The sequence below is a fragment of the Brienomyrus brachyistius genome, chromosome 4 (genome assembly GCF_023856365.1).
Source record: "Brienomyrus brachyistius isolate T26 chromosome 4, BBRACH_0.4, whole genome shotgun sequence".
Lineage (NCBI taxonomy): Eukaryota > Metazoa > Chordata > Actinopteri > Osteoglossiformes > Mormyridae > Brienomyrus > Brienomyrus brachyistius.
In genome coordinates, this window is record NC_064536.1 from 14,691,530 (window position 1) to 14,715,795 (window position 24,266).

The window sequence follows — 24,266 nt, forward strand, 5'->3', positions numbered from 1 at the left end:
ACAGTACCTATACCTGTACCTATACATATACATGTACGTATACCTGTACCTATACAGTACCTATACCTATACCTATAGAGTACCTATACGTATACCTTTACATATACGTAGACCTGTACCTATACAGTACCTATACCTATACCTGTACCTATACAGTACCTATAACTGTACCTATACCTTTACCTATAGAGTACCTATTCGTATACATGTACCTATACCTATATCTTTTCCTATACCTATACCTATATTAGGCTCGCTGATAAACAAATGATAAAGGGTATTTTTTCTTTTCTTTCTTTTTCATAAAAGTGAAAATCCTCTTCGGATTTCTTTCGATTAGCGAAAACAGGGCTAAGTGGAGTAAAACAGGTGATACCTGTAATAAATCATGAATACAGGTAAATCATCAGACCTGCAGTTACTGAATGATGTACAGTACTGTGGCATAACATGTAATTTAAAATGAACTTTTTGTCACTAAACGTTAAGCCCTTCTGCTTAGTAATGGTGGCCTGTAGCTTTCCTTCCCAAGGAACAATTACAATACTAGATGCTTTTATCCAAAGCCATTTACATTACAAGGAAGGGTTACAGTTTACCTGACTTTCTGAGGATTTGAACCCACAACCTTTTAGGGGTGAGAGAAAAAATCGATGCATCGATGCATCTTTTTTCTTTCTCTAACGATTCAAAATCGATTCTCAAAGATTCAGAATCGATTCTGTGTTCTATCAAATTGCGACTGCGCGCCGGAAAAATAAACATTACAACGCTCGCCTCTTACATATGCTGCTCTTCATTTGAACAATGGACAAACTACATCCTGCACCATCAAATTTTAAATCGACTGTGTGGCAACATTTTGGATTTTGTGAAGACAAAGAGAAAGGGGTCGTTGATAAAAGCCATACTGTGTGCAAAGTCTGTCGCGCCAAATTTAAGTATTTCGGGAACACTACTAATATGAAGAAGCATATAACACGGTTCCACTCAGAGCTGCAGGAACGGACTTCGGTCCCGATCGCGCCCAGCACCGGTTTCACTCAAAGGACCCTTGAGCAAGTAGCAAAGCTTCCATCCAATTCTAAAAAAGCAAAACGAATTACACGGTCAGTGGCGGGTTTCATTGCCAAAGATTTGGCCTTACTCTGTAATGGGGAACGAAGGATTTCGCTCAATGTTACAGGTGCTTGAGCCAAGAAATAGTGTGCAGTCACGACGTTATTTCAGTGACACTGCAATACCCGCACTCTACAGGGAGACTAAAGCTCAAATTTTAGAATCAATAAGTAATATGGACAGGATTGCAATAACATGCGATGCATGGACATGAATTTCAACAGACTCGTATGTCACCATTACGGCTCACTACATCACGGATGAGTTTAAGCTCGCGGCTGAAGATAATTCTAAAGGTTCTAAACAAAAATAAATAAAAGACATTCCTTCCTTTGTTAAAAGGTTCTAAACAAACTGAAAACAACACATTTGTTGATTTGTTGTTACAATTGTTCTTAGTAATTGTTCATCCTGATATAATTTTGTTAAAATAAAATCAATAAAAGTCTTTATTTCACTTTGTCATTTTAAAAATTGAAATACTGTCAAACAGAGATTCTAACTATGAACAAAAAACATATAATTTAAATTTTAAATTAAGCATATTTGCAAAAAAAATGTATATGAAGAATCGTTTTGGAATCGGATCGTGGATCCCAGAATCGTAATTGGATCGGATCGCGAAGTACCTAAAGATTCCCACCCCTACTAATAATATATACTAATACTATATATAAGGTATTTTTATGAGGTTTGGGGATCAAACTAATTACACCCTGCTATAATGTAGGAGGCAATTCAGCACTTTCAATGGCTTCTTGAAACACTAAAAGTAAAAAGGTTCCTCACTGAAAAACTTGTAAAATTCACCCGTCAAACCATCATTCCTGGGGATTTGTTATCTTTAAGGGACTTAATGCAATCAGTAATCTCATGCAGATTTATTACCTCATCACATGTACTTTTAAAATCTTCATCAGTTTTTCTAATATCGGGTGATGAATCATGAAGGAATGTACTAATTCCACTAATATGAGAGGGTAAATATAAATTCTGATAGAATTTAGCAACGTACTTAGAAATTTCCTTTGTAGTCTCATTGGGTATACCATTTATTATCAGTTTGGACAATGAATTGCGCTCACCATTTTGTTTTTCCAGATTAAAAAAAAATATATTGTATTTTTCTCCCCTATCTCTATCATTTACGTCTTGATCTTACAAATACCCCTCTTGCTTTCTCCTCATATATACTATCCAACTGGCTCTGAAGTGATGAGAACTCCTCTAATTCCCAAGCAGTCAAGTCTTCTTCTTTACCAGTTAACTGAAAAATATCCCTTACTACCCGTACTTCTTCTTTTCTGATTTTTGCCAGTACTTTTCCCATTTTAATAACCACACTCCTTACCTCATACTTCATTAGTTACCAGGACTGACCAAATGTCTGCATATAACGGACCCGTTCCCAATGCTTATCAAATAAATTATTTCAAATTTCAAGCCTTCATTTTCAAGTAATTTATTATTTAATTTCCAATAATTTATTTTGTAGTTTCTATAGTTTGATGTCCCAATTGTATTAATACTAACCAAAAATTCCTTTCTGGTCTGTCAAAATAGATGGTTTAATTGAAACACAATCAACATTATCAGCCAAATCATCAGATAGAAGTCAGAAGTCTATGCGAGATTGTAAAGAAAGATCCTTATTATTCCACGTAAACATACGTTTAGTCGGATGCTTATACCTCCAAATGTCTAAAATGCCCAACCGTAAAGAGACATCATGAAGAGCACAGTTTGATCTATGGTCTTTTGGTGGCCATCTATCTATACAATCGTCAATCACCATGTTGAAATAATTTTTGCTGAAGGATGTCTAGATGTCAACGAATTAATTTTTTGTTGTAGTCTCTGAAATAATTTGTTATTTAATGTTTTATTATTGGTGGCATATATATTAATAAGAACAAACATTGTATTATGGGATTCAACAACTAATGTAATCCATCTGCCTACATTATCTTTTTCAAAATCCAAAATTTGACCTCCAAACCTACCTTGTAAAATAGCGACCCCTGATCTCACCACCCCAGTTTTCCAAAATGTATTATCTGTAGAACATGCGTGTGTTTCTTGCACAAAATAAAAATCTGCACATTTGCTCTTACAATACAAAAATAAGGATTTCCTTAAACGTATATTTCTGATACCCCTGGCATTAACTGAAAAAAAAACGAAACGGACATTAACAACAGATTAACAGATAAGTAGTAGCAAAATAGACTGTAGCCTTAACACACTTTAATTCTTGTTTTCTAGCTGCCCATGTTTTGACCCCTTGTCGTCTTCTTCTTCTTGTTTGCTTCAGTCTTACTAATCAAACCCCTGTTCTGCCAGGCTGCACTGTGGATTGTATGGCTCTCCAGCATGCCCCACCATAACAGTACCAGCCCCAAGAAATTTCATTTTCATTCCACAGAACTTTAATTAAGCCGTGAAGTCAGATTCTCACAGACAGATATGATTAATCATACATAACTCTGGAGTGTCTTACTCCTTTGGTGTGGTTCTTTTGGATAAGTGAGTACAGAAATACACCAGTCCCACTCTCATCACATCTAGTGGGAATTGTGGGATTTTATTATGCTTATAACAGTTTTGCAAAGAAATTATAATTATTCCTCATTTTCTTTTGTTGCATATAATAGGGTGAATAATATAACTTATGATCAGGTAACTTCAAAAGCAGACGGGCATCATGTGCATATTTTGCCTTATGATATCAGATTGTACAACAATAACAAATATATCTTTGTATAGCGCGTTTTCACAACATTACATCGTCTCAAAGCGCTTTACAGCATCCCCACCCAAAGCCCCCAGTGAGTAAGCCAAAGGCGACAGTGGCAAGGAAAAACTCCCTGGAAGGAGTTTGCCCAGGATGTCTATCCTCTCCTGCATCCTCATGTAGTATTAATGCTGGTTTGGGAAAAAAACAATATCAGTAACTTTTATACTCCATCCATCCATCCATCCATCATCTCCCGCTTAGTCCGGAGTCGGGTCGCGGGGGCAGCAGCCTCAGCAGGGAGACCCAGACTTCCCTCTCCCCGGCCACTTCGTCCAGCTCCTCTGGGGGGATCCCAAGGCGTTCCCAGGCCAGCCGAGAGACATAGTCTCTCCAGCGTGTCCTGGGTCTTCCCCGGGGTCTCCTCCCAGTGGGACATGCCCGGAATACCTCCCCAGGGAGGCGTCCCGGAGGCATCCTGATCAGATGCCCGAGCCACCTCATCTGGCTCCTCTCGATGCGGAGGAGCAGCGGCTCTACTCTGAGTCCCTCCCGAATGACTGAGCTCCTCACCCTATCTCTAAGGGAGAGCCCAGCCACCCTGCGGAGGAAACTCATTTCGGCCGCTTGTACCCGCGATCTCGTTCTTTCGGTCACTACCCAAAGCTCATGACCATAGGTGAGGGTAGGAACGTAGATCGACTGGTAAATCGAGAGTTTCGCCTTTTGGCTCAGCTCTCTCTTCACCATGACAGACCGATGCAGCGCCCGCATGACTGCTGACGCCGCACCGATCCGCCTGTCGATCTCCCGCTCCATCGTTCCCCCACTCGTGAACAAGATCCCGAGATACTTAAACTCCTCCACTTGGGGGAGGACCCCATCCCCAACCCGGAGAGAGCACTCTACCCTTTTCCGGCTGAGAACCATGGTCTCGGATTTGGAGGTGCTGATTCTCATCCCAGCCGCTTCGCACTCGGCTGCGAACTGCTCCAGTGAGAGCTGAAGGTCACGGCTCGATGAGGCCAACAAAACCACATCATCCGCAAAAAGCAGAGACCTAATCCTGAGGTCACCGAACCGGACACCCTCAACACCCTGGCTGCGCCTAGAAATTCTGTCCATAAAAACTATGAACAGAATCGGTGACAAAGGGCAGCCCTGACGGAGTCCAACCCTCACCGGAAACGAGTCCGACTTATTGCCGCCCATGCGGACCAAACTCTGGCACCGGTCATACAGGGACCGAACCGCCCTTAAAAGGGAGCCCGGTACCCCATACTCCCGGAGCACTCCCCACAGGACCCCCCGAGGGACACGGTCGAATGCCTTCTCCAAGTCCACGAAACACATGTAGACTGGTCGGGCAAACTCCCATGAACCCTCCAGAACCCTGCTGAGAGTATAGAGCTGGTCCACTGTTCCACGGCCAGGGCGAAAACCACACTGCTCCTCCTGAATCCGAGGTTCGACAATCCGGCGGACCCTCCTTTCCAGGACCCCCGAATAGACCTTGCCAGGGAGGCTGAGGAGTGTGATCCCCTTGTAGTTGGAGCACACCCTCCGGTCCCCCTTCTTAAAGAGGGGGACCACCACCCCGGTCTGCCAATCCAGAGGCACTGCCCCCGATGTCCACGCGATGCTGCAGATGCGTGTCAGCCAGGACAGCCCCGCAGCATCCAGAGCCTTGAGGAACTCTGGGCGAATCTCGTCCACCCCCGGGGCCCGGCCACCGAGGAGCTTTTTGACCACCTCAGCGACCTCCACCCCCGAGATAGGCGAGTCCACCCCCAAGTCCCCACACTCTGCTTCCATATCGGAAGGCGTGATGGTGGGATTGAGGAGGTCTTCGAAGTACTCCCTCCACCGACCCAAAACGTCCCGAGCTGAAGTCAGCAGCGCACCATCCCCACCATAAATAGTGTTGATGCTGCACCGCTTTCCCGCCCGGAGCCACCGGATGGTGGACCAGAATCTCCTCGAAGCCGTCCGGAAGTCGTTCTCCATGGCCTCACCAAACTCCTCCCACACCCGAGTTTTTGCCTCAGCGACCGCCAAAGCCGCATTCCGCTTGGCCTGCCGGTAGCTGTCGGCTGCGTCTGGAGTCCCACAGGCCAGAAAGGCCCGATAAGACTCCTTCTTCAGCTTGACGGCATCCCTTACCCCCGCTGTCCACTAGCGGGTTCGGGGATTGCCGCCGCGACAGGCACCGACCACCTTACGGCCGCAGCTCCGGTCAGCCGCCTCCACAATGGAGGCACGGAACATGGCCCATTCGGACTCAATGTCCCCCGCCTCCCCCGGGATATGGGAGAAGTTCTGCTGGAGGTAGGAGTTGAAACTCTCCCTGACAGGGGATTCCGCCAGACGTTCCCAGCAGACCCTCACTATACGCTTGGGCCTGCCAGGCCTGCCCGGCTTCCTCCCCCACCAGCGGAGCCAACCCACCACCAGGTAGTGATCGGTTGACAGCTCCGCCCCTCTCTTCACCCGAGTGTCCAAAACATGCGGCCGCAAGTCCGACGACACGACTACAAAGTCGATCATCGAACTGCGGCCTAGGGTGTCCTGGTGCCAAGTGCACATATGGACACCCTTATGCTTGAACATGGTGTTCATTATGGACAATCCGTGACGAGCACAGAAGTCCAATAACAAAACACCGCTCAGGTTCAGATCGGGGGGGCCGTTCCTCCCAATCACGCCCCTCCAGGTCTCACTGTCGCTGCCCACGTGAGCATTGAAGTCCCCCAGCAGAACAAGGGAGTCCCCAGGAGGAGCGCTCTCCAACACCCCTTCCAAGGACTCCAAAAAGGGTGGGTATTCTGAACTGCTGTTTGGCGCATAAGCGCAGACAACAGTCAGGACCCGTCCCCCCACCCGAAGGCGGAGGGAGGCTACCCTCTCGTCCACTGCGGTAAACCCCAATGTACAGGCACCCAGCCTGGGGGCAATAAGTATGCCCACGCCCGCTCGGCGCCTCTCCCCGTGGGCAACTCCAGAGTGGAAAAGGGTCCAACCCCCCTCAAGGAGACTGGTTCCAGAGCCCAAGCCGTGCGTCGAGGTGAGTCCGACTATATCTAGCCGGAACTTCGCAACCTCGCGCACCAGCTCAGGCTCTTTCCCCATCAGAGAGGTGACATTCCATGTCCCTAGAGCTAGCTTCTGCAGCCGAGGATCGGACCGCCAAGGTCCCCGCCTTTGGCTGCTGCCCAGATCGCCTCGCACCCAACCGCTATGGCCCCTCCCATGGGTGGTGAGCCCATTGGAGGGGGGACCCACGTGCCTTGTTCGGGCTGCGCCCGACCAGGCCCCATGGGTGTAGGCCTGGCCACCAAGCGCTCGCCATCGAGCCCCACCCCCAGGCCTGGCTCCAGGGGGGGGCCCCGGTGACCCGCGTCCGGGCAAGGGAAAACGTGGTTCCAATATTTTCATCATCATAAGGGGTTTTTGAGCCGTGCTTCGTCTGGTTCCTCACTTTTATACTCATTAAATAAATGTTTGCTGTGGGTACAGTTTGTATGATGTACTGTTTTGTTCATAAACTACAAATCCACTGTTTACCCAGTCTGCTCTTCTCAGTCTGACCTCAGACCTCAGACCACCAGAACCACACCCACTGCAGCCTGAGAAGCAGGAAGCTCCTCCCACTCTCACCAAAAAGAACTATGAACAAAATGAAAACTTAGTATTTTTGGAAAAGATATAACAAGTCATCATGTTATTCAATAAACAGGAATAAATGGCAGCACAGCGCCCTCTGCAGCCTGCCGTAGAGCAAGTCAGCATGAACAGCCCTCCAGGCATCTCTACGCAAGCGCCACCCCTCGTCTAAACCAGCCGGAGTATTTATAGTAGGTGTGAATGTGCCTAATATGGACAACATGCAGTTGTGTGTTACATGTCTGAAAGGGCAACTCCACAAAATGTCTGATCCTGATTCTACTGACAATGTCCGCAGTTCATGTGTAAAAACGGCTATTGATTCCCTCACTCTTAACCCCACCCCCTCCCTCGGTGTGCATGTGGTGGTCTGACTTCCCTGACAGTGAATATACACTCATTTTCTCACCCTTTCCATTACATCTGTAATTTAGGGACCCTTTCTGCCCTCCCCCCGTTTTCCCCTGTCAGTCCGGTTCACTTTTTGCTGTGTCCGATTCTCTTTTCCCTTGAGGCTGATTTCTGAGAGGCTCGGCACAGTTGAAACACTTCGCCATGAGGAGCTCCAGCCCCCTCTTCCTGCATCCCTCCATTGCTGTGCCTGGTATGTGCTCTTCAAGGCCTGTGGATAAAGTCTGAACGGCCCCGTTTGGATTCTCCCGTCTCTCCGCAGGGCCCCCCAACCTGCCACCACCTGAGGAGCTGAGGGGTCATCGCCCCACCCTGCAACTTACTGCCCAGGATGGCAATCCTCTCCTGCATCCTCATTTCTCCACCTTGCAATGCCCAGGGAGAATCATCAGCTTCCCCTGTTTTCCCTCCTTTTTCTGAGCCAGGGGAGTTTGTTCTCTGGTATCTCTGGCATCCTCACTCTGTTCAAACTGCTCCATGTGTATTAGACTCTTATCAAATCAAGGCTGTGGCCCTTTTGAGCACTTTTGCCCAAAATGAGATTCGCGCTAAACTACTGTGTTTTATTATTTTAAGTAAAGTTAATGAAAGAAACAACTATGCAAATTCAATTGACCTGGAAAAAAATGAAAACTTTCCAAAAACAGTCACGCAAAGTATAATAAAGTGGCCTAAAAATTTCCTGACAATACTCACCCCTTCTGACATTTACCCCTCCCCCCCCCCAAAGTGAAATCTGCTCCCCCCCCCACTCTCAGACTGGACACAGCCCCTCCCTAAACTTAAATACCAGAATAAACATATTAATTATTCAACATTTCTATCAAAATGAATCAAGCCTATATTATCAAATCCTTTGAAATAACTCATTGGATTCTATTTACATGTTTACTTATTTATTTACATATATACACATGCGTTTGTTTGGGAAAGACCAGAAAAATCTCTACAGCGTGAGTGAAAATTTTGGCAGTGATGTAATCATTTGATCATTTTGAAAGAGGCCACTAGGTGTGTGAGTGAGGTATGTGTGAACACCCCTGTCAAACAGTGACAGTCCTGTGACTGTCAAATGACAATAATATTAACAGCATTCTGCATGTGGATGGGAATGTGTGCATGTGTGTGAATGAAGGACTAGTAATATCTGTATATTACTGAAGGAACAGAAATGTGCTTATATGTGTCTGTGAAACAGAAGAAATGTGTGTATATGTGTGTCTGTGAAGTAGAAGAAATCTCTGTGTTTGTCTTCCTGTGTGTGTCACAGTAACAGTATAGAACTCCTGAAGCTGTGTGCTTCTGAAAAAAGAAACGTCTGTCCTTGTGTTACCAGAGGGATAAAATTTTGTCTTTGCATGTGTGTCACTGTTTGTACCAAACAAGCCACCAGCAGAAGCAGCAGCACAGAATGTGGAGCTCGTCACCAGAGGAAGGAGAGGGACGTCAGAGTAAGAATCCACCTTTCCACTGTGTTCAGGGGTATATCTGTATTGCTGCAATGCCACTGTGAGTGTATTGTGGGACACATTGTGGCTGATAATCTTATTCCTAAATTGTGTGGATTAAAAAGGAGAAACTTAACCTAAAATATAAAGTAAATCAGGATTCCTAAAAAAGAGATTATTTGCTTTTTTGGTCATTTGGAATCACATACAGTGCATCATTGATGATCAGGCATGTAGTGAAATCAGAATGCTATCCTCATTAATCTTAAGAAAAAATAGAAAGCTGCAGTCAGAATAACGAATCAACTTGACATTGTCTTTGTTCCTAAATATGGTCATTTTTTAACTTCACCAAATGATATGACTTTTATTTTTTAATATTCTATTTTTTATCAGGTTAGTGTTTTGTTGTACATTAAACGACTGTACCCGTTACCCATATCGGACGTGTTGTGATAGGAATGTTAATTGAGGGAACGCAGGGTCTCACATGTTGCGACCAACGGGAAACCCGCAGTTACCTCAAGACGGCAGTAGGGGGCGGATGCGAGTTAAACCGTCTTAAGTTTAACCGTCTTTTTCTGTAAGTAAAAATGTGTTACGCTTTATTTTCAGTTACTTGTGAAATTGTTTATTTAGGTAGTAAACACTTGGTTTTCTTTTAATGATTCTTCTCCCGTGTTTTAATAGGGATGAGAGAGACGCCGTTCGCTAATTAACTTGTCGATTGTCAGGTGTAGTAAGTAGTTCACCATTTTAATTAAGAAATATTTATTTCTGCTTGCATTTTGATCATTTAATCTATCGTGTGTTACTAATGTGATTTATTACGTTTTGTTTTTAACTCTACAGATATTTGCAGTTATGTCTCATCTACTCTTACATGGCAATAATATATGCTGATTTAATCTGTGTTTGTTCTGTTCATTTACATTAAAGTGCATATATTTAATTGTATTATATGATTTATTCATTCACCTCAGTTATGCTTTGAGCAGCGCTGAACCAGGACATTAATAGGATACAACAAGAAATGTTTATTGTCGGTGTACAGGTAACAAATACAATATAGACAGAAACACATAAAAAGTACATATAGGGGGAGAGGAACCCCCCCCCCCCCCCCCCCCAATCATCAGGATTACATTTTAATCAGAGAAAAAAACTCTCATTTTCTGTGTTTATTCAGCTTGCTGAACCCATTTATTTTTGTCTAACATACGTCACACTTCAGACAGAGTGAAAATGGTTAAACTGGTTAAAAAGCAGAGATTTTACCTTCATGCCACTGAGAAGCAGCGTCATGTGACTCTGATACGGTAAAAATGATTCCTCCAGCACACAGTGAGCTATCCCAGCATGCACAGGGACACGGGGGAGTTTGGATAAACATAAAACCCTGGGCAGAGGGGTTCAGTGAATGAGGAGGTGAATCTGTACAGGAGGGTCAGTCCATCAGAGGAGACTCTGTAGAAGGACAGAGTACCAGCCCCCCAGTCCAGATACGCTCCTACTCTGCGGGAGCCTGAGGGCTCTATGGGTATGAGAGTCTCTTTATTATTGTGCCGGACAGAGTAACTGTCAGTATTACAGCAGAGACTCCATGACTTGTCATTGTATCCAAGCCGACAGTCATAACTCCATCCTTTCCTCCCGATTCCTTTATAAGTCACTCCTATCCAGGCTACATCTCCACTCCACTCAGCCTCCCAGTAACAGCGACCAGTCAGACTCTCTCTGCACAGAACTTGGTACCAGCTGTCAAATCTCTCTGGATGATCAGGATATGGCTGCTCTGCCCCCCATGACACCTTCCTGTTCCCCTCTGACAGAGACAGGCTTCTGTTTGCTGTGTTGGGGTCCAGCGTCAGCTGGCAGGAGTCTGTAGGCAGGAGGAAGAGCGATTAATCCCATGACGAAGCCCAGCATCTCCATCATTATCACTGTCACACCTCACACACTCACTAACACACAACTCGCTCCAATACACACATTTTATTCCCAATGTACTCATGTGAGACTGTGAGACTCGCTGGGGACCGAACTGCACTTTAGTCTGCGCTCTATTATTCTGTACGATACATAAAATATAAACACAGCACAGCGTCCCCTAACGAAGCAGGAATTAAAGTATGTGAAATAGCTCAGGAAATGTCGGACGGCCGCGCGACGCCGGCGGGAAAACGCGCCTAAATGCTGCGCGTGCTAAAGTAACAGGTTTAATTACAGGTAAACAACAATATAAACAACATTAATCAAACACGTTAAATATAAAACTGTACCCCAAAGAGTACCACTAAACGTTAATTTGAATTTACTTCAAAATAAGAACTTCCTTCAAACCACTTCGGACACAAACCTCTCTCCAGCAGCGTTCAGCACCGACTAATGATGTGTCGGTCGCGAACGAGCCGACCAAAAGATCCGGATCCGGACCGAGAGACATTCTTATTTAAAAAAAACGCCACGGCGGCTCAGCGCTCCATGCTGCTTTGACTGTGACTGAAGTCTGTGTTAACGGCGTGCGAGCCGCGCGACCAATCACGTGCTGAGGCAGACAAGGTTCATACCATCAGGTTAAACGTACGGAGGGGCGGGGGTGCGCGTGCTAACGGTGTACAGGTGCAGAGCGGGAAGGAGGGAGAGGAGGAGAGAAAGAGAGGGAGTGCGGTGCGCGAGTAGTAGGCAAGATGAGTGATAGTCGGGTACGAAGGATGTGCTGGTCTGACCCCCCCAGCCTGTGAATACATAATGTATTTCTACAGAAGTTCCCAGACTATTGTTTTTATTTAAGAAAGTAGTCATCTTTAAACCTAAACCAGCCTTTTTAAATAAAAAAGGAAAAAGAGCACACATCACAATAATTGTGTGAATGCTACCATGAAGTATTAATGATATTAAAAATAAAAACATACTAACAAACTTACATTTCTGGACCCCTGGTCTGATCCTGCACTCTCCACTGTGGTCCACACTACAGCAGAAGCAGAAGGACATAGTACAGGTTGATCCATTTATTTAATTGTTGTATTTCCTCCACGTACACTGCAGGTGCAGACACACATTCTATACTCACTTCAGTTTCTCTAGTTTACATTTGGGATCCTCCAGTAGAGCAGAGAGCAGCTTCACTGCTGAGTCTCCTGGGTGATTGTAGCTCAGGTCCAGCTCTCTCAGGTGTGAGGGGTTTGACCTCAGAGCTGAAGCCAGGGAAGAACAGCCTTCTTCTGTGACTCTACAGCCTGACAGCCTGCAGAGAGACAGACAAAATAGTTCCAATAGATCACTACACCAGTACACAAATACATCACTTCACCAGTACGAGTATTACATTTAAGTAAATGTGACAACTCCAATAAATATTTCAATAATTTCAGTGTAGAATAAAGAGTAAAACTGACCTCAGTATCCCCAGTTTACAGTGTGGAATACCCAGTAATACTGACCTCAGTATTCCCAGTTTACAGTGTGGAATACCCTGTAATACTGACCTCAGTATCCCCAGTTTACAGTGTGGAATACCCAGTAATACTGACCTCAGTATCTCCAGTTTACAGTGTGAATCCCCCAGTCCAACAGAGAGCAGCTTCACTCCCGAATCCTGCAGGTCATTGTTACTCAGGTCCAGGTCTCTCAGCTGAGAGGAGTTTGATCTGAGAGCTGAAGCCAACACTTTACAGCATTTCTTTGTGAGTCTACAGTTGTTCAGGCTGGAAAAGGAAACATCATAAGACATAAATACATACACCACACACAGGTATATCAAATAAAATATCAAAATAAACATTTTTACTTTTAAATACAATAAGTGAGGCAGCATATACTTCAAAAGGAACTAGACAATCCGCTCATGTTCCTCATGTTCCGCGTCATGAAGAATAAAGTGACTACTTTCAATTCAAAGCACAGATACCATGAAAAGTCTAGTGGAGCAGGATTGGATCAATATGCACAGATGAGCAGATTTTGCTACAATACAGTTTCTCCTGTGAGGTTACTATGTCTTTGGCTATTTGCTGTACATTGTCATAAGTCATGCATTCCGAAATCCCATTCTGTACTGTCCTAAATATTTCAATAATTACTGATTGCAGTATGGAATAAAGATCGAGTAATACTGACCTCAGTATCCCCAGTTTACAGTGTGGAATACCCAGTATTACTGACCTCAGTATCTCCAGTTTACAGTGTGAATCCCCCAGTCCAGCAGAGAGCAGCTTCACTCCTGAATCCTGCAGGTCATTGTCACTCAGGTCCAGGTCTCTCAGCTGAGAGGAGTTTGATCTGAGAGCTGAAGCCAACACTTCACAGCATTTCTCTGTGAGTCTACAGTTGATCAGGCTGGAAAAGGAAACATCATGAGACATAAATACATACACCACACACAGGTATATCAAATAAAATATCAAAATAAACATTTTTACTTTTAAATACAATAAGTGAGGCAGCATATACTTCAAAAGGAACTAGACAATCCGCTCATGTTCCTCATGTTCCCCGTCATGAAGAATACAGTGACTACTTTCAATTCAAAGCACAGATACCATGAAAAGTCTAGTGGATCAGGATTGGATCAATGTGCACAGATGAGCAGATTTTGCCACAATACAGTTTCTCCTGTGAGGTTACTATGTCTTTGGCTATTTGCTGTACATTGTCATAAGTCATGCATTCCGAAATCCCGTTCTGTACTGTCCTAAATATTTCAATAATTACTGATTATAGTATGGAATAAAGATCGAGTAATACTGACCTCAGTATCCCCAGTTTACAGTGTGGAATACCCAGTAATACTGACCTCAGTATCTCCAGTTTGCAGTGTGGAATACCCAGTAATACTGACCTCAGTATCTCTAGTTTACAGCTGGGATCCTCCAGTACAGCAGAGAGCAGCTTCACTCTTGAGTCTCCTGGGTGATTGTAGCTCAGGTCCAGCTCCCTCAGGTGTGAGGGGTTTGACCTCAGAGCTGAAGCCAAGGAAGAACAGCCTTCTTCTGTGACTCTACAGCCTGACAGCCTGCAGATGGATAAACAAAATAGTTCTAATAGATAAGATCACTACACCAGTATGAATATTTAATTTAAGTAAATGTGACGACTCCAATAAATATTTCAATAATTACAGATTACAGTGTGGAATAAAGAGTAAAAGTGACCTCAGTATCCCCAGTTTACAGTGTGGAATACCCAGTAATACTGACCTCAGTATCTCCAGCTTACAGTGTGAATCTCCCAGTCCAGCAGAGAGCAGCTCCACCCCTGAATCCTGCAGGTCATTGTCACTCAGGTCCAGCTCTCTCAGCTGAGAGGAGTTTGATCTGAGAGCTGAAGCCAACACTTCACAGCATTTCTCTGTGAGTCTACAGCTGTCCAGCCTGGAAAAGGAAACGTGTTAAGACATAAATACATACACCACACACAGGTATATCAAATAAAATATCAAAATAAACATTTTTGTTTTAAAATACAACAAATGATGAAGTATATACTTACTCACATGAATAGATGTTGGTACAATACAGCTTCTCCTGTGAGTTTACAGTGTATTTTCTCTATTTGTTGTACATTTTCTTAAGTCATGCATTCCCAAATCCTGTTCTGTATTGTCTTACAGAGCCAGTTTGAATAAGAGTATGAGAGTGAACATGCTCTAAAATACATTCATCAACTGGGATATTTAAATATATCAGATGTTTTGTTGTTTCCCTGTCCTAGTCAGCAACACAAATAGGTTTTTCTTGACACTCCCCAGCCGAGACGAACCTGCTGTTTAATGACCTTACAAGGTGAGTTACCCTGTGACTCTGTAATATATGCATAAGTATTTTTATAAAGCTCTGAACAGCGCTAGGGCTCAGTGATCAGCACTGACCGTGTGTGTGTGTGTGTGTGTGTGTGTTTTTGTGGAATTTGAATGTCAAGAAATTTTTTTTTAATTATTATTTCTTTATATGACTTGAATTTCTGACACCATGACTGAAATCCTTATTTTCTGTTTTTCTGTACCTGAGAACCTGTTAAATTTCCAAAATACTAATCAGACAATTATCAATCCTGTCATATAGGGATGAAATAGTGATTCTTTATTCATCCCCTGGTAAAATAGTGCTGTCGCCTTTCTGATCTTGCTCAAAGGCCCAAAACCAGTATCGTTCTGCCGGCCAGGTATTTAAACCAGTGACCTTCTGACCACAGGCACAGAGTCCGAACCCACTGGACCACACACCACACCAAGAATGTTAAAAGATATATATATCCTGCAGTATCCAAAATTAAAAAGAATTCCTAGGTGGTTGTTATAAATGCACTCTAATTGTTTTGATAAAAGCAGAATCATGAGTAACATCTGTACTTCTTTAGCAACAGACGCATGTAAGATCACTTACAGAGCTGTCCTAGATTTCTTGATCACAGGCAGCAGCCTCTGAAGACCTTCATCTGATCTGATGTATTTCTTCAGATCAAACACATCCAGCTCCTTATCTGACATCAGTAACACAAAGGCCAGAGCTGACCACTGTGCAGGTGAGAGGTCTGCTGCTGAAAGGCTTCCTGAACTCAGGTATCTTTGTATTTCCTCTGTTAGAGAATTGTCACCCATTTCATTCAGACAGTGGAACAGGTTGATGGTCCTTTCTGCAGATAAATTCTCTTGTATTTTCTCCTTGATATATTGAGCTGTTTTCTTACTGTTATGTAAACTGGTTCTTGTCTGGCCCAGTAGCCTTTTTAACAGACTCTTACTGGAGTCTGTTGAGAGGCCAAGGAGGAAGCGGAGGTAGAGGTCCAAGTGTCCATTCTTGCTCTTTAATGCCTCATTCACTGCAGTCTTCAGCTGATTAGCTAATGAGTTTGACAGAAACGTGTATAGAGCAGCGAGATACTCCTGGATGCTCAGATGCACAAAGCAGTACACCTTCTCCTGGTACAACCCATACTCCTCTTTAAAGACTTCTGTGCACACTCCAGAGTAAACTGCAGCCTCTGTGACATCAATTCCATTCTCTGTCAGATCTTGTTTATAAAATATGAGATTGCCTTTCTCAAGGTTATGAAAAGCCAGTTTACCAAGTTTTAAAAGGAATTTCTTCCCAGATTTAGTGCATTTATTAAGCTTTGTTTCACCGTTTTCCGTATACTTGTACTTTTTTAAACTCGCCTGAAAGATCAGGAAGTGTGTGTACATTTCAGTCAGAGTCCTTGGAATTTCTCCACGGTCAGACTCACTAAAAAGACTCTCAAGAACAGTGGCTGAAATCCAGCAGAACACAGGTATGTGGCACATGATGAAGAGGCTCCTTGATGATTTCACATGTGTGATAATCCTGCTGGCCAGGCTCTGATCATTAAATCTTTTCCTGAAATATTCCTCTTTCTGGACATCATTGAAACCTCGTATCTCTGTCACCTGGTGGACACACTCAGGAGGTATCTGATTGGCTGCTGCAGGCCGGGAGGTTATCCAGAGGAGAGCTGATGGAAGCAGATTCCCCTTAATGAGGTTAGTCAACAGCACATCCAGTGACGTTTTTTTTGTTACATCAAACCAACTCTTATTGGTCTGAAAATCTAGAGGAAGGCGACACTCATCCAGACCATCAAAGATCAATAAAACTTTGTACCTATAAAGCTCAGCAGATTTAAATGATTTCAGTTCTGGGAGAAAGTGGTGAAGCAGATCAATCAGACTGTATTCATCCTTAATCAAATTCAGGTCCCGGAAAGGAAGAGCAAATATGAAGTGAATGTCCTGGTTTGCTTTTCCTTCTGCCCAGTCAAGAATAACTTTCTGCACAGAGACTGTTTTCCCAATACCTGCCACCCCTTTAGTGAGTACAGTTCTGATAGGTGTCTCACGCCCACATAAGGGTTTAAATATATCATTGCACTTGACTGTAGTATCTTCAGTTACCCTTTTCTTGGATGCTGTTTCAATCCGTCTCACTTCATGTTCATCATTGACTCCTCCAGTTCCCCCTTCAGTTATGTAGAGTTCTGTATAAATATCTTTGAGAAGTGTTGGCTGTCCTTCCTTAGCTTTCCCTTCAAATACACACTCAAACCTTTGCTTCAGGTTACATTTGATTCTACGTTGACATTGCAACAGAAGATACCCTGAAATGAAATGAGAGAAAAATGCTTTTTTAAACTCCATATATCCATTTTCTGAAGCTGCTTAATCCCACTTGGGGTCGTGAGAAGGACTGGAGCTCATTCTGGGAACAGGCACAAACCTGCCCTGGGTAGTCGCCAACACACCACAGGGTACATACACAACTACAGGGCCAATTTAGATACACCAATCAACCAATCCTGCACGCTTTTGGACCGCGGGAGGAGACCTGAGCCCCCTGTGGAAACCCACAGGAACACAGACAGTGAGTGCGAACTCCACACTGAAAGGACCTGAGACCAAACCCAGGACCTTCTCACTGTGAGGCAGCAGCACTAACCACTACATCACCACACCACCCCTCTTTTTTAAACCCAAATATGGGAAATTAAATCAAATTACATCAAATGATAAACTGAAACTTAATACACATTTTTTCATAAACTATTTCTCTGTGGCAAATCAAACACACACTGAATGAGGTACAGCTCTTACTCTTCTCCAGCATGTCCACGAGATCATTCTGCTCCATGGTCCTCAGGATGTACAGTGTGATCTTCAGAGCTCCCTCTCTGCCACAGGTCTTCTGCATTTGACCATCACTGTCCAGGTCATTGTCCTCCTCCAGCTGAGGCTCAGAGCATTCTGGGTCATTCTGATCCAGGTACCTTTGGAATTTCATCAGCTCATCCTTCAGAAAAATTTGAGCTTTTTTCTCCAGTAACTGAAATGAAAAGTTACAGTTTAATTATTATCACTCCTGGCACCATATAATTCCATAATTTTACTTGTGAATTTATTGTATCATCCCTTTGACAGGATCAACTACTTATTGTACATCTGTAGAAGATTTATGTCAATTTAGATGAAATTTTTGAAAATATACTTCAGTAATAAATGCACCTTGAAGATGGACGATAAGTCTCCTTTATTTGGGTGTGAATTACACCTTTTCACTCGGCCCCTGCGAATAAAACACAAATATCCATCCATTAATCCATCCAGCCACTTATCCTGGTTTGGGGGTGGGGCAGGGTGGGGGGGTCTATATCAGACAACAGAAGGCGTAAGATACGGGTTCACCCTGGGGGGGGATTCTAGTTCATCACAGGGCACAGACACACAGAGGCTGTCATATGTCATGGGGAATTTAGAAAGTAGCCTAAACACGTGTTTTTGGATGGCAGGAGGAAACCCATGTGATAGAGGGAGAGCGAGCAGCTGCAGACAGACAGGGGGCTCAGCCTCCAACACTGGGGGGGTGAAGCCACAGCGCTGTCCTCTGTGCCGCCGCTAAAATGGGCATTTTATGGAAAGACAAAGGTCCTGCACTGACACTGACCACCACTGCTGCTGCTTGGGGGAATAATAACCTACATTTGTTTTTAAATAGATGTAATTGCCATCCATTGTGACACCTCACACTGCTGACATCCCACACTTTGATTAGCATGTTTTTGATGTTCCATCGTGTTAAATTCCCTCTCGTTTCTCTTTCGGCTCCAAAAAGGAGCTGGAATTGCCACATAGGGGCCCCTACCCACGTCAGCCCTGGACCCCCCCGAGAAGGTAATCCAGTCTGCAGCAACTACCTGTTAATTCAGCACATTTTATTTCCCATCCCCTGTTTAGTAAAAAACAATTAAATAAAAGAAAGAATGATTAAGTAGGCTGTGCATTCATGATGATCTTGTAACGCTGAATGCACGGAGACGAGGCAGACCCCGAAATGCAGGAGGCTGATCTATTTATTTTAAAGCTGGTTGCACCAAAAGCCCAAGGGATAAGGCAGGCGGATAGTCGGGTCGAAACCTGATGAGTCAGTCCTACGAAGACAGACGAGACATGGAGACGACAGGGCAGGAATCAGGATGGAGGCAGATCAGGACGACAGGGCAGGGAAAGCAGGCAGGGCAGGCAGACAGAGACGACCGGGGAAGCAGGGCAGGCATGACGGCAGGAAACGGAGAGACAGGCAGGGCAGGAGGGCAAGACACGAGACAGAGAAATGCTTAGCAAATGTCATCGGGAATGGCAACAATACTTTGCAACTTCGAGAGCTTGTTATGAGGTTAAGTAGCCTGGTCTGATTGAGATATTCGACTGCTCCTGTGCCGCCCTGCCCCTGGGGGCCTGACAGATCTGTTATAAGAAGCTGAGTATTAGTATCTCTCAGATTTTTATACGCATTTTGAGAATGAGGTACACACTAGCCTTGGTTTCATGGGCAGCTATAACAGATGTAAAATGTAGAAAATATATCTTCTGACTCAGCAGCTTATATCTATAAATGTGATTGTAATTTCACTGTTTTACACCCACTGCATCTGAAGTTTCAACAACTGGCAAGTGACACCTTCTCATATATAGCAAGTTGACTTTACTTTTTTTTTTTTTAATTGTACTTTTATTTTAATATTAAGCGGCAAAACCTCTCCCTCATATCTGTTCAGAGGTGACAGTTGACATAACAGCCACCTCTGACCACGTTGAATGTGTCTCCACAGCCACCAGTAGCTTGGCCCCTTTGACTGGTCCTGTGAAATCCAACTGGATACTTTGCCAGGGACATGCTGGCCAATCCCAAGGTGCAGTGAGGCCAGGCTTAAGGGCTCTTCTCAGCAAACTGCAACGTGTCGTCCTGTTAGCCGCTGGATAATTTTCAGAAATTGATCTGCTGGTCCGATCAGTGATAAGAATTCTGAATTCTGGAGTCTCAGTCCTGAACTTTATATTGTGGATCCGGATGCTACGTGTTTATCAGCTGGCCAGTACAGGTCAGTACAGGTCAGTCAGACTATAGGGGAGGGGTATTGATAAAGGTGGGGCCGCCTTTATTCAGGCTGTGGGGAACCTACACTGGGCACCCAGGAGCAGCGTCCAGCACTGCATGCAGTTTGCAGCCAGGGCTGCTGGCCCTGAATATGAACTGGAAATGGATGTCAGGGGCTGATGGTCCATCATTTGGGTGAATCTTCATCCGGAAGGGTAAGTGTGGAACTTTTTAATCCCGATACTGCCCAGGGTTTCTTTTTCAATTTCTCACTTCTTTGGCATTTTTGAAGCAAAATCTTTCTCCCGATGATTTCGGACATCATGGCTGCCAGTTCACATGGGGAGTCATCGCAGGTGAGCTCGAGTGGCAAAGATGGTTCAAAATGTGGCAACACCTTCTTGCTCATTAGCACTATTTTTGCCCGCTTGGACACCTCCCACTCTTCCAACCACGGCCATGATTTGCTCTCCTTCAGTTGCTCATGCAGAGTCTTTAGCATTGTCTTTAGCAGGACAGGCACCTCAGGAGATGGACAGTGCTTGGTGCACACCTTGGGGGTTGAGCGGACCTCAGTGGAGATCTTTGCAGATGGATGAAGCTCAGATGCCTCGGAAGATGGGCGGAGCTTGGTAGACACCTCAGAAGATGCGTGGAGTATCTAAGAGGATAGGTGGAGCTCGGACACCTCGGGAGATGGATGGAGATCTCTGGAGATGGGTGGAGCTCCACGGAGATCTCAGGAGACGAGTGGAGCTCAGCTGGGATCTCTGAATACGAGTTCAGACACTTCTGGACATGGCCAGGGAACCTTGCAAGACAGGTGGAGCTCAGATGGGATCAGTACGGGTTCTTCAGGGATCTCACTAAGAACTGGTGTAACAGCAGCGACATCTCCTGGTCAGGGTGTAGAGGTGTCTCCTGCAGGGCAGGGCATTGGGGAACTTGCTTGCCTCTGCCACTTTTTCTTCCTGTGCCCTACTATGGTAGGAAGAGCTGCAGAGGGTTATCTGCCCCCATGAGAAACCTCTGTGGCAGGCCACGGGAAAACAGCGGACACATCCTCAGACACTTCAGGAGATGGGCGACACTTGGACACCTCACAGTCACTTACTCCCTGTAGCTCTGCCAGCAGACGGCAGATCTACACAGCTTATTGGGGGTCCGAGCCACGGTTGAGCTTGGAGAGCATTGTGTTCACCAACTGGTAGAGATCCACAGTTTTTGGTCTTCGTCTGCCAGTGCACAGGCAGGGCGGGGCCTGGTTAGGTTTATACCATTATTGAGGGCACCTGTAGGGAGGCTGGCCTTATAAAAGGGGTCCCATCTCTCTCTCAGGAAACACTTTTCTTCAGTCACACCTTTTGACTTTCCTCCTTGCACTGGCATATTTCTTTTTCTCGCCTCCCTTTTTTCTTTATAGTTCAGTCTCTCTCTATAATATATCTAGCATACTGACTCTTCTATTCCATCCACTAAATACATTTACGTTCCCCTGGACATTATTGTTTATTGTTGGTCTAATTTCAATTAACTGTAGTTTTGCTTTAAACCTTGATCTTTAGTTGCCATGTTCCGTTTTATATTATGGTCTGGAATGAGTCTGCCATAACACTCTAGGGTCTGGAGAGGCTCCTGATACAGAGGGAGATGTAAGAAGAGACTCAGCTGGGTCTCCACCTCCCAGAGAAGGAAGTGAGGGGACGCCACCAGGGGGGGTCGGTCCCGAGTGCCTCTTAGTTTGGGTCTCAGTCTCTGTTCTTGCCTGACAGACTCCACTGGTCCCAGCCCTGCAGCCCTGGCGGCGCCTCTCAGCCCAGCACTACTGTCCCCTTGGCTCCCCCTGGTCCTGCTGGCCTCCCGAAGCCCGGGGGGGCTCGTGTTCCGTGGTCGACACCCCGCTTCCCGGGGTCCAGAGGACCTCCTAGCTCAGCCCCGTTCCCTCATTCCCCATCTCAGTTTTTGCCCCAGTGCTCTGTCCCGCCTTTCCTACTCCCTGGTCACTGTTACAAACTCAGTTGCTAGACTTGGCTGTCGTTGCTTTTTATTCCTGTTTATTGATTTATTTGTTTATATGTTTATTGGTGTGGCGGCATGGTGGTGCAGTGGTTAGCACTGTTGCCTCACACCTCTGAGATCCAGGTTCAAGTCTCTGCCTGGATTACATGTGTGTGGAGTTTGAATGTTCTCCCCATGTCGTCGTGGGGTTTCCTCCGGGTACTCCGGTTTCCCCCCGCAGTCCAAAGACATGCTGAGGCTAATTGGAGTTGCTAAATTGCCCGTAGGAGTGCATGTGAGTGTGAATGGTGTGTGAGTGTGCCCTGCGATGGGCTGGCCCCCCATCCTGGGTTGTTCCCAATATGTTTATTGGTTTGTTTATGCTCTACTTCACTATTTGTGACCATTTCTGATAGGATGGATGATCTGTTTGCTCCCTCTAGTATAAAAGAACTGGCTAATTGGGGAAGATGAAGAGGACTGAGGAGAATGAAGATGCTGAGGCCTTTTTATTAATCTACACGTATTAACATTGTCACACCCAGCTCGTCCACTCCTCGTGTGTGCCACGCCCCCCTGATTATCCACGTGTGCTTCCCTGATCGTACCCAGCTGTACCCTGTTGTTTGGTCTATTTCAGTCCATGTCTTACCTCAGTTCCTCATCTGTCATTGATGTTAGCTGATGTTAGTTATCATCTGATCTCTCTAGTCCTTGGTCATTTGAATAAACCCCGAGTTTCCCCGACTTTGGACTTCCTGCCTGATCCTTGCCTGCCAGTCTGCCTGTGCGCATTACCCACGCTCACTGAAACGTGACAAACATGTTCCACACTGAGCCCTGGCTAGGAGCCCTTTCTGCTTTGGTATTATGACCTGACTATAGACCCAAAGAGACATGCATGCTAGTGGCTGTAACAGTCGTTTTACCATAAATCACAGTGTTCTTCACAACACGACCCTGACAGTGTTCCTGTCTTATTCCTGTTCCTTTTACTCCTGTGATCACTGGAATTTTTTATAACTATTACTGATTAGAATTTAAAAAAACTCATTGCCACGTTTTTGAGAATATATATTTTTTGAGAATACTGCCACCTCAGCTAGTGGCATAGATGCTGTCGCAACAATGACAATTTATTCCCTGGGGGGGCGGGGGATAAAATTACCCCACAATATATTTTGGTCAGTTCCCAAAAGTCTAAAATGTCTCAAGAAAGTTCAATAAGTTAAAACTGATTACGCTCATATTCGAAAATGCTGGGAAGATGTTTTAATGTCTGTTCGTAAAGCAGTACAAACACACAGGTCCTGTCTTACCGTACAATTCCCCTTGTTTTACACTCCACAGGGGGGGTCATTTCAGAAGCAGCTCCCTCCATTTTTGTACCGATCCACACCAGATGACTGCTGCTGGGGCCTCTGTGAACATGAAGGGTATATGTGTATCTTTAACTTATTTATTTACAATGATTGGCCACTGTTTAGGTGTCCCCCCCTGCACTGGTTTGAGTAACAGTGTATGACACCCGCAATACACAATCCAGCTCCCATATAACACCTGCAACATTAATTCACTGGCAGCAACACTGCATGTAAGTGTGTCATACATGCTTGTTTTATTATTGGTTCTATTCATGAACTAAAACTGGTAACACTTTACTTCAGGGTACACAAATAATGTAGTATTATGCTATTACTTATGCATTACTGGGAGCCTAGTTGAGTGAATGCTGGTGTGTCTTGCTGCCGTTACTCTCCGGTACTTTCCGGTCATTTAAACTGTTTTTTCTGAATATTTTAATTACCGACTGTAGTTACTTCTCGCCTAAGAGATTTTCCTCTAATCTCTTTTGCTATCATCGGTGATTTACTTTTGCGAGTGGACCAAGATTAGTTTACCGTAGTCTCTGCTACAGGACCACTTAGGTGTGTTTTTCTGAGCTGCTTGGTTCCGACAGTGATGTGGGCTGGCGGTATTTATGTTTTGTCTGCGATCGTCTGGACT

At 44.8% G+C, this 24,266-nt stretch overlaps 1 protein-coding gene and 1 long non-coding RNA gene across 2 annotated transcripts in view; one reads left to right on the plus strand and one right to left on the minus strand.

Annotated features, from left to right (window-relative positions):
• Window positions 1–10,871, plus strand: part of LOC125739973 (uncharacterized) — a 143,566-nt gene extending 132,695 nt beyond the window's left edge. The window contains exon 3 of the long non-coding RNA XR_007397404.1: window positions 10,804–10,871. This is a non-coding gene — a long non-coding RNA (uncharacterized LOC125739973). The remainder of the gene's footprint in view (window positions 1–10,803) is intronic.
• Window positions 1–24,266, minus strand: part of LOC125739964 (uncharacterized) — a 262,341-nt gene that overhangs the window by 26,903 nt on the left and 211,172 nt on the right. The window contains exons 20-24 of the mRNA XM_049010568.1: window positions 15,762–17,490; window positions 14,577–14,750; window positions 14,219–14,392; window positions 13,543–13,716; window positions 12,912–13,085 (exon numbers count right to left, since the gene is read on the minus strand). Coding sequence (XP_048866525.1) covers window positions 12,912–13,085; window positions 13,543–13,716; window positions 14,219–14,392; window positions 14,577–14,750; window positions 15,762–17,490 — 2,425 coding nt within the window. The remainder of the gene's footprint in view (window positions 1–12,911; window positions 13,086–13,542; window positions 13,717–14,218; window positions 14,393–14,576; window positions 14,751–15,761; window positions 17,491–24,266) is intronic.